General features: G+C 47.8%; 1 protein-coding gene across 1 annotated transcript; it reads right to left on the reverse strand.

Annotated features, from left to right (window-relative positions):
• Positions 1 to 7,145: 7,145 nt before the first annotated feature.
• Positions 7,146 to 10,762, reverse strand: LOC116960065 (olfactory receptor 14C36-like). The gene is made up of 2 exons (XM_042793996.1): positions 9,859 to 10,762; positions 7,146 to 7,219 (listed from the first exon to the last, which is right to left on the reverse strand). Exons 1-2 carry the CDS (start codon positions 10,760 to 10,762, stop codon positions 7,146 to 7,148), a joined length of 978 nt encoding a protein of 325 aa, XP_042649930.1.

The following is a 10,762-nucleotide window of genomic DNA, read 5'->3' on the forward strand; positions in this document are numbered from 1 at the left end:
CTCTGAATGTGCTGCTGTGCTGGGGTTCTCCAGGGCTTCAGGGCAGGAGGGCATGGGGGGATGTGTTAGGGAATAGGCCTGTGCTGCCCCTTCATGTGGGGGTGCCCAGTGCAATGGCAATGATGGCTGATCCATGGGGATCTCCCTGGGACCATCTCCCCGTGGCTTTCAGCCACCACTGCCCTGCAGAGCAGCACCGCCAGCTCAGGGCCGTGCCTGAGGTGACATCCCGCGACAAGAGCAGACCTATTTCTGGAGGCACCAGTTTGGGCAGCTTTTCTCTGGCTGGCACAGCAGGAGCTGCCTGGGGAGCCCCCAGTGCAGGAGTCTTGTGCTGGGGAGAGGGACGGGCACAGAGGGGCTGCCAGCACTGGGCAATCAGGATCTCTTGGAGAGAAGAGCAGCAGAGAGAGGGAGACGCTGGCCTGCGTCTGCTCATGGCATGGCTGGCCCCAGCCCTGGGGCTGATGGGGAGGCTGAGAGCCCTCTGTGCCCCAGGAGCTGCTGTGACCTTCCGAGGGGCTGGGGCTGTGGGGTGAGTGCCCAGAGCTCTGCAGCACCCTGCGCTGGGCAATGCCATGGGCACCAGCCAATACTGGGCTGTTGTTCTGGGCTGGGCTGGGGGGAGGGAGGTGGAGATGGGGAGTGCTGGGGAGGAGCTGATGGGAAAGTGCCTGGGAGAGAATATGCCACTGAACATCTTATACTGTGTGAGCGTGTAGAGTGAGCACTCACACCAGGGGATGAATTGTGTGGAGCCAGGGCTCGTAAAAAAGATGAAATACATGCAGGTGCAGGAGAGAGGGTGCCAGTCTGAGCTCTCGGTGGCCTGGCCAGACTGGGAAGGTGTCCCAAGGCATTTGTCACCCCCCAGCCTTTCTCAATGACCATTTCCAGAACTGGCTGCTCAACCACGTTTATGGGAGAGTCTGGCTGCTAAACCATCTCCATCCTTCTGCTGATCACAATTCCTGTATTGGGAGACCGGCCAGCCCTGCCTGGCCTCTATCCTGGCCCCGATCCCAGCAGAGTAAAGAGAAGGGTGATCTGTAAAGCCCCACGTGGGACACGGCTAGGGCTGGGAAAGGGTCAGGTACTAGGTTAAGCTGCAAATCTCATGTTATGGTGCTATATCTTGTTGGAGTTAACTGTGAGACACTGAATTGAGTACTCTCACTGGCATCATAATGGGGGGAACTTCCCAAACACCTGAATGTACCAGCAATCCCACGACACTTTCTCTCCCTCTTTATAAATCTATACTCACACAGACATTTCTAAAATATGTTTCCTATGAACGCTTTTAATGGTGAACTTCTAAACAGGACATGTTTCTATTAAGACATTTAATGTATTCATTTCATCTAAACAGAACTGAGAGAAATGGAGGCTGAAGAGGTTAGATAGACCCCAGTAGTATTTATTTGCTATCACAAAAATAAAGAATTGGTAGCATTTCCATCATATCTTCCCTGTGTTTGAGCTGGCTGAGTCCTTCTAGGGTGTAAAATTACAGAACTTCAGGGCACTCCAAGTGCCAGGCCCCAATGGACACACAGAGGTCCAGAGCACAGCCAACAAAAGGAAATGTCCTTCCTATCTGATAACCTGATAAACTTCTCCAGTGACTGACTGGCTTGATAGAGGAGTAGAAATTGTCCACCTGGACTTCAGGAAGGCTTTTGACACTGTCTCCCAAAGAATCCTCATCGAAGAGCTGGTGAAGCAGAGGCTGGAGAAGCAGACAGTGAGGTGGTTGAAACCTGGCTGAACGGCCTGAGCCCAGAGAATGGTGGTCAGTGGCATCAGGTCTCGATGGAGGCCGGTCACCAGTGGGGCACTACAGGGGTCAATACTGGGTCCAGTCCTGTCCCTCCAAACCTCAACTTTACTGTAATTTGATGGTCCTGTGACATCCTTTCTTGGAAATCAGTGCCACCGGGCACCTCTCTGAAGTGCCAGTGCACTGATATGCGGGGCGTGCAGAAGGAGGAATTAGACGTCTGTGTGTGGTTCCAGTGGGCTACAGGCTCATGTGGAGAGCAGCGTGGGTGTGAGATAGCACACAGCAGTAGCGCATGGGCAGGGACGGACAGGCCTGTAAGGCAAGGAGGGGTGTTGGAGAATGGCTCAGAGACAAGGGTCCTGAGCCCACCGAGCAATTGTATGATCAGAGCCTGCTCTAGCTGCTGATGCTGGGCCTCACTAGGGTTTGCCTGCAGCTGCTCACAGCTGCTGATACATGAAGAATGTCAAGGACGCTTCAGCCCTGTGTACCGTGGTGTGTCGAAAACAGGTTAAGGGGAATTAGGAATAGTGGTCTGAGAAACCTAGTGTTATGATAACGGTGGTCTGAGAAACATTGTGTTATGGTACTGTCGTGTATCGAAAACAAGTCAAGAGGAATTAGAAATAGTAGCATGAGAAACTTAGTGTTATGAGAAGCTTGTGCTGTTAGCTAACTGCAAGTAGGTGGACCTGTGCGAATACGACCTTTAGAGCTTAAGCCAATCAGCTAGTGACTAGTAGGCATAATTAGTAGAAGGATTATAAAAGGCTGTAACGAAAATCAATAAAATGAAGCATGCTTTATCACTCATATTGAGTCGGCTGCGTTCTTCCTCCTTTAGCCTGGGTCCTTGGCATGTTGGTTATGACATCCCTAATGGCGTGGCACTCCTGCCCTATGATGTCAGTCGTGTCTCCGCCCCCCCAGGCATGGTGGCCGAGAAGAGGAAGCTCTTCAACATGGATGAGCATTTTGTGGGGCTCTGAGTCCTCTGAATCCTCATTTTGGAAGGGGCTACAGGGTCCCATGACCGTCCTCCCCCCAGATAATTTGAGGGGGGGTTTCCAATGTTTGAACCACAAGCCCCCCTTTGTGGTGGTCTACAGTGTTTCCTGCCACCCCAATTATTTTGGAGAGGACCCTGGAGCCCCTCCAAACCCCCATTTTGTAAGGGCTGGAGGTGGCACTTAATGCTTCCCCTAAATAATTTTTTGGTTCCCCCCAATCTGTCTTCCATTCTGTCGGGTTGTTGAGACCTCTGAGCCATCCTCAACCTCCCATTTTGGGGTCCATGTCTCCCCCTAGTTATTTTCGGGGTGGTTTGGTGTTTCTCCCCCCATATCCTATATTTGGGGGGGGAGTTAGAATATGAGTCCCTGAAAACCCCTATTTTGGGGGGTCTAAAGCATGCCCTGGTCCCTCTGAAATTAATTAGGCACAGTTTCTGCTTTCCCCCTTTGCCGCAACTGAGAGGCGGGACGCAGCTTGATGCAAGCTGAGTGTCCGATTTATTATGATTCTTCACATACTTTTATACTAGTTCCTAGATAGCATGTTACAAACTAATTGGTTTCTTTAAAGCATGCCAAAGATTTATTGGCTTACATTCTACATTAGGCATTCACAAATTGGCTAATGCTAAAGGCTTTTTTCTAAACATTAATTGTAACAGTCCTACCTACAAAAACAATAACTCCCAGTTACAGGACATCTGTTCCACAGCGCCTAATCTTAACACAAACACCAAGTCAGCACCCCCTGTTCCTCCTACACTAAGTTCTTATCTTATTCTTTCCAAGGCCTGTGGCTGACAAGTTCCAGCACTTCTCCTTCTATCAATTGTGCAGTGCTGGGGGTTTTGCTGAGAGCAACCAAGCCCTGCCCCACAGAATCTTTTCATTCTTACTCCAAGTTCTCGTTGTCCTCCGGACAGTTCATATCCCAGGTAGGTCACTTGCTGCTGTACCATCTGAGCTTTCTGTTGAGACACTCAATATCCATTTAATCCAAGAAAATTCCGTGAGTTTACAGTCCACTGAATGCATTCAGATTTAGTCTCTGTTGCTATTAGGTCATCAACATACTGCAGGAGGGTTCCATTGTTTGAAGGGACTTGCCACTTTTTGAGATCTCGTGCCAACTGCTTCCTAAATATCGTTGGGCTAATTTTAAAGCCCTGAGGTAACACTGTCCATGTAAGCTGAGTTTTCCTACCAGTGGTGGGGCTCTCCCATTCAAATGCAAACAATTTCTGACTTTCTTTGTCTAAGGACAGACAGAAGAAAGCATTCTCTAAATCCAGCATGGTAAACCATGTCTGGCTATCCCTTAACTTTTTAAGTAAGGTATATATGGATTAGCAACTACGGGTCATAAGTCTTTAACAATTTTGTTAATTTCCCTTAAGTCTCGTACTACCTGGTATGAACCATCTAGTTTCTGTACTGGGAGTACAGGGGTATTGTATTCTGACTCGCATTCTATAAACCACCCATACTTTAGAAATTTATTAAATGGACCCTCAATTCCTTTGTAGTCCTTCAGTCTCAAAGGGTATCGCCTCCTCCGTACCAGTCCCTTTCCTTCTTTAAGTTCTATTACTCTAGGGGATGAATTCTTGGCTTTCCCTGGAATCCCAGTAACCCACACTCCTGGACAGGCCTAATCAATAATTTCTTGAACTGCCAGTGTCAATTTCTGTGTCTTTTCTGGATTCATCAGAGCTAGACTAAGTACCTTTATTAACCTTTGATCCCCTACTTTAAACTCCATTTTCCCTTTCCGCTTAAAAGTAATTTCTGCTCCCAATTGCTCTAATAAATCTTGTCCTAATAAGGACTCAGGGGAATTTGGCAAATAGAGAAATCAATGCATTCTGATCTGCTTTGCCATTGTATACATAAGGGGTCTTGAAAAGAATGCCTTTTCCTGTTGGCCGGTGACTCCCAGTACATTTACAAAATCGTTGCTTATGGGTGCTAATTCTTGATTAAGGACAGAAAAGGAGGCACCTGTGTCAATTAAAAATTCTACATCCTTTTCCTGCCTCCCCTGGCTTAATGTTAACCTGGGGGACCTGCTAAGGTAGATGCGCCAGGTCCCCATCAATCCTATGTCCCCATTCCTGCTACTAGAACTGGTGGGGCAGAGGGGCATTTCAGCTGCTGCCACCCCACATTGCACGAAGGGTCCAGAGTGGTATATTTTCTCATGGCCGCCCTTAACTGGTCCAAAAATTCTGTCAGAGTTTCTTTTGACCCTTGTTTGACAGTGTAAAGCGCTGACCACTTAACGGCTTTCAGGATTGCATTTTCTATCCCCACTTTAATCCAATTTCTATATCTCCATAACATTCTATAGTCATTTCCATCGTTTGGATCCTAGTGCGGGTCAGTTCATGGGACATGATCATCTACATTCCCTTGCAAAGTTCCACCAGTCACCTGGGCTTGCACATGGATTTGAGCTGGTTTTGAAGCTAGCTGTCTCTCTGTCTCAGCCATTTCCTCTGACATCAAATCCACATCTGACCAATCAGGGTCTTGATTCTTGATTATTAATTCGTATCTCCTTCCTATTCTTGCAGGATCATCTCAGTACCCTTTAACTATTTCTCTCCACTTTTCTAAATCATTAGTGGAGAATGGGACCTTCACCTTTCCTGACCCATTTGCACCCATTACTTCCCTTAAGGGAGCAAGGAGTTGTGCCTCCTTTTGGGTTTTACTCCGAGTGCACGTCATAACCGGCGTGGGGGAAGAGGCACTACCTCCCCCTTTTTCCTCCTCTCTGCTCCTTCTAACCCCGCCATTCTCGGTTAACAGGGCTGATACAGGGGATAGTGGAGAGACAGCAGGGAGAGGCAGGAAAGGCTGTACTGAATCCTCCAGTCGATCTTCCACCTCCTCCTGCCCTTGCCTGACAACTTTCAGCCATCGCTGCCCAATACTACACGCCGAACAACAGCTCCTTAGCTTTGATTTTCTTCCTTTTTTTTTTTTTTTTTTTTTTTTGTGTGTGTGTATGTCCTAGGTTTTTGTGCCTTTTCCAAGGACAAAACAAGAGGGTTCTGAGGTGCAATACTAATTCCATATTCCTTCTGCCACTCTGGGTGGCTTCACAGAGTGAAAAACATACCAGCATACATCACTTCATACCGTTTCTTGTCCCTTTGTAAAATCAACATTAATGGTAGGAGGGTATTATAATTTAAAGACCCATTAAGGGGCCATTTTTCCTGATCTTCCAGTTTATGTGGGGGCCACCACTGATTACAATATTTAATTAGAATTTTCTTATTTACATTGCTTCCTGATGGCCCCCCTATTTCATTCCAATGTGCCAGAATACGTCTTAAGGGAATTTTCTTTAGAATGCCTCCACTCTGATTTGCGCCCATTTTATGACGCTAATGACTGATATAAATCAACTAGAAAGAATACTGGGGGGGGGGTGGGGGGGGTGGAGGGGGCATGAAGGGAGAGGGAAAGTGTGGGGGACCTCAGCTGGACTGAGGCCCTGAGAAGGGATGACTTTGACCTTGAAAGGATTCCAATCTACCCCTGAGAGAGCAAACAAGAACAAGAGGAGCTGCAAGATGAGCAAGCTTATCAACTGCAGTAAGAGAGCATAACAACTCTGAACCAATAAGAAAAGAGACATGTCGGAAAAACTGATAACCCCGTACTTGGAGCTAGTTTTAGGTGGATAGAGATACCGGAAAGCTTGGAGCCTGAAATTTTGAACTTTTCATCTTACTACGTTTGCGTGATGAGCTTATGCATATTAACTTCTCCGCCCTGTCAAGAGCCAGGGTTCATTTCCATGAACATGCGATGTATGAACACATACATGAAGGGGCGTGTCAGTAGGTGAGCTGGAAAGTCTGTCCACCCTGTAGTAAAAGTATAAAGGAACAAAGGAGGAGAGTAATAAAGGCTTTTGGCTTTTGGCTTTTGGCTTCTGTGTTAACTTGCTTTAAAGAAGAATCTGTCTTATAGTTTTGTCCATTGCAACTGTAGTTTTGTCTGTCTCGACCATGAACAGGGAAAGGGTTTAAGACAAGCAGGCAAGCAGGGAGGATAGGGTAAAGATTTAAAGTGCCGACACAAAATAACAAACAATTAAATTCACTAATTTACTGTTATCCCCACCCCAGTTCCTAATTCAGGTCACATGAAAGCTCATAATACCAAAATTTTGTTACTCAACTCAAGTCCATATATCCATATTCCATATCCAAAAACCAAAACCACAGTCAGTCAATACAGAATAAAACAGACACCAAATAACCAGAATTGTACTCAGGGCTAGCTACCTGATAGACCCAGCCCAGCCTGGGACATCTTCTCACGACTTACGGGTCTTTTACACAGAAGACCAGTCCCAACACCAGAAAACACCAGAATACCGGAAAAATCTGAAATACGAAAGAATACATTATTGCTCAGGTGGTCCTTGTCTGCCCCTGCAACAATCTGGATGAGATGAGGAGTCCCTCCAAGAGAAATCTCCAGGGGTACCCTAGGGAGTCATTTTCTCAACGGGTTGAGCAGCTGGTCAGAGACTGTCCCATCTGGGGTGACAAAATGAAACTGAGAATTCAGTCTCAATAGCTGTAGTAGCCATTAAGCAGTATTCTTTATTCGACAAGTTGGACGCAGAGGGGATCATTCCTCCTAATATGCATGTCACTGAACTGGAGTTTATGATATTTATACACAATTAGCTTACATAGTCACGTAATTTCCAATAATTAATTATCATATTCATTACTCTTCCGAGAAATCATTATAATATGTTCCTGCCCACTTCCGCATGCACACTACAGTCTCTAGGTGGTCTTCTAGGACCCCTGGTGGTCGTTTACTTCATTCTCATCTTCATCACAGTGTCCTTTCTGTGAACTTGGTTCTGTCTTCCCTTTTCCCTTACACCTGAGACCACAAAACCAGTTGCATCTGGTAGTTCTGCAAGCCTCAGCATCCTTCTACCATTATCTTGTTTTTCCTAGATAGGAGTGTACCTAAATCATGTAAGCAGACAGGCTCCATCTGTGGAGATGCTCAGAATGCAACCTGAAATGGTTCTCAGCAACCTGCTGTAGCTGCCCCTTCTTTGAGCAGTATTTGGACTAGGTGATGTCCAAAGGTCCCTTCCAACTCCAACTGTTTTGTGATCCTGTGATTCCGTAATGTCTGGCAGTGTTTCTGAGAACTTTTCTGTGGTATCCCCAAACCAGTTTGAGTCCTGGTGTCCATGGAGCGGAGCAGAGCATCCTTCTGAGGATGAACCCATTCACCATGTAACCCTGAGGATTTACTGAACCAGGGATTACAAATGCCAGCAAAGCCTCAGCATGCAGCAGTGTCTGCTGGCCACACCTCCACTGACCAGTCCCTCCCTCTACAGAAGTTTGGGTCAGAAGGGACCTCTGGACATCTCTAGCACCGCGGGCTGCACTGATCAAGGATAAGTTTACAGTTAGATGAGATTAGCCAGTCTTTCTCCTGTCCCAACTCTAATCATGATGAATATTTTCCCGGATTAACCTCTTTAGAAATGAGAGTTTAGAAAATCACAGTCACCTGGCCCAGTGCTGGCCCACTGTCACTGTGGGTTTGTTGTTTTTTTTTTTTTTTTTTATTATTATCTTAACCTCATCTGAAATCATACCTCCTGCTTCTTGTCCTTGTGATCTCATGTCCTTTCCTCCCCCTCATGGTGCCTACCCAGATCATCCATCACACCGACTCAGAGCAATGCTAATCACAACCTACTCTCCAAGCATGACCTCACTGGGACCCCCTAGGGCCATGCAGGCAGGCTGTTGTGGTCAGCTCCACACAGGAGGACTATAGCACCAAGAGCCTGGGGGCACCACTCCTTCCTCAGCCACTTCACTGGCCTGCTGGAGCACCAGGACATCAAGGACTTGTGACTCAGCAACAACCAACAGACCCAGAGTCTGGACATTGCCTTGATTTAGCTGAACATCATCATTTTTCCATTGGAGGCCGTTGCCCAGCCCAGGTCACCTCCCTTCTGATCTCCCCCCATCCTTACTCTGCTCTGGGCAGCCTCTCCTGGCCCCCTCCTTGTGCTCTCCATATGGCCCCAGGATCTGTAGGGATCACTGCTGCAAACCCCCTCCCAAAGGGTCTGTGGAGGTGGCAGTGCTTGAAGGGAGGGACTATGGTGCATTTCCAAGGGGAGCAGGGGTGTTTGGCTGTGCCTGAGGGTGAGATGAATCACTCTGCAGCCTCCTTTCCTTGTGCCTGCTGCGTCCCGATGGCCTCCTCTGGGATTGCAGAGTCCTTGTTTTCCTGAAGATACCTGGATTTAGCGCTTTCCCTTTGAGTGACTCCCAACCTTGGGTGATCTCTCAATTTATGGGGCTCCAGTTCCTGCCCGCCCCAGGCACCTGTTGTCCATGGAGATACCCCGTGCTCTTCAGGCAGCTCCAGGCTCCCCTCCTTAAGGACTTCATCTGCATGTCACTTGTGGGACAACCATGGGAATGCAATTCAGTGACCATTCACCATCTCCAGTGTCACTAGACATCAAATAGTTACTCTTAAATCCCACCCTTGGCCTCTAACAGGCCATACCATGACATTGACCTCTTGGCTCCTGAATCCATGGGGAACAGGCTCTCTGGGGGAGCAGTTGCTCGTGCCTATTCCTGGCACCAGCTTTGGAAGAAGAGCCCAACTTTACAGCAGTGCACTGGGGAGATCCCATTTTATTATAGAAATCCTATGGGGGCGTTGGCTCTTACCCAGTGTTAGACATACTTTATACAGGCTCCAGGAGACAGAGCAGAGTCATATCTCAGTACAAGCGAGTTGAGTCTAAACTTTTCTGTAGGAACAAAATAACTACAGATTACCAAAAATTATAATGATAACATTATGATGTTGGAAATGAGAACATAAACACTGATGATAAATCAAATGGTGAAAATGATAACATTAAAAAACCCCACAGGCCTGAAATGGGATACCCTGTGAGTCACTTGCGCAGAGAGAAGGGAAGTTTATCAGTATTGAGAAACAGCTGTGAAATTGTTTTCCTAATGGCAACCTTGATCTCTTTGTTCCTCAGGCTGTAGATGAGGGGGTTCAACACTGGGGGCACCACCACATACAGAACAGCCACCACCAGATCCTGTGATTGGGAAGAAATGGATGGGGGCTTCAGGTAAGCAAACATGCCAGTGCTGAGGAACAGGGAGACCACAGCCAGGTGAGGGAGGCACGTGGAAAAGGCTTTGTGCCGTCCCTGCTCAGAGGGGATCCTCAGCACAGCCCTGAAGATCTGCACATAGGACATTGCAATGAAAACAAAACACCCCAGAAATACACAGATACTAGCCACAATAAGCCCGGCCTCCCTGAGGTAGGCACCTGAGCAGGAGAACTTGAGAATCTGGGGAATTTCACAGAAAAACTGGTTTATGGCATTGCCGTGGCAGAATGGTAGTGAGAATGTGTTGGCAGTGTGCAGCAGAGCATTGAGGAACCCACCACCCCAGGCAGCTGCTGCCATGTGGACACAAGCTCTGCTGCCCAGGAGGGTCCTGTAGTGCAGGGGTTGGCAGATGGCAACGTAGCGGTCGTAGGACATGATGGTGAGGAGAGAAAACTCTGCTGACATCAGAAGAAAAAAGAAAAAGACCTGGGCAGCACAGCCTTGGTAGGAGATGGCCCTGGTGTCCCAGAGGAAACTGGTCATGGCTTTAGGGACAGTGGTGGAGATGGAGCCCAGGTCGAGGAGGGAGAGGTTGAGGAGGAAGAAGTACATGGGTGTGTGGATGTGGTGGTCGCAGGTGATGGCGGTGATGATAAGGCCGTTTCCCAGGAGGGCAGCCAGATAGATGCCCAGGAAGAGCCAGAAGTACAGGAGCTGCATCTCCCGTCTGTCTGCAAATGCCAGGAGGAGAAATTCAGTAATGGAGCTGCTGTTGGACAT

Source organism: Tyto alba, unplaced genomic scaffold (assembly GCF_018691265.1).
Source record: "Tyto alba isolate M040663 unplaced genomic scaffold, T.alba_DEE_v4.0 Super-Scaffold_200000175, whole genome shotgun sequence".
Lineage (NCBI taxonomy): Eukaryota > Metazoa > Chordata > Aves > Strigiformes > Tytonidae > Tyto > Tyto alba.

Coding starts and splice junctions, on each gene's coding strand:
- LOC116960065 (XM_042793996.1), bottom strand. CDS start 10,762: ATGTCCAACAGCAGCTCCATTACTGAATTTCTCCTCCTGGCATTTGCA. Junction 7,220..9,858: donor CAAGGTTGCCATTAGGAAAA/CAATTTCACAGC, acceptor TAATGTATTCTT/TCGTATTTCAGATTTTTCCG.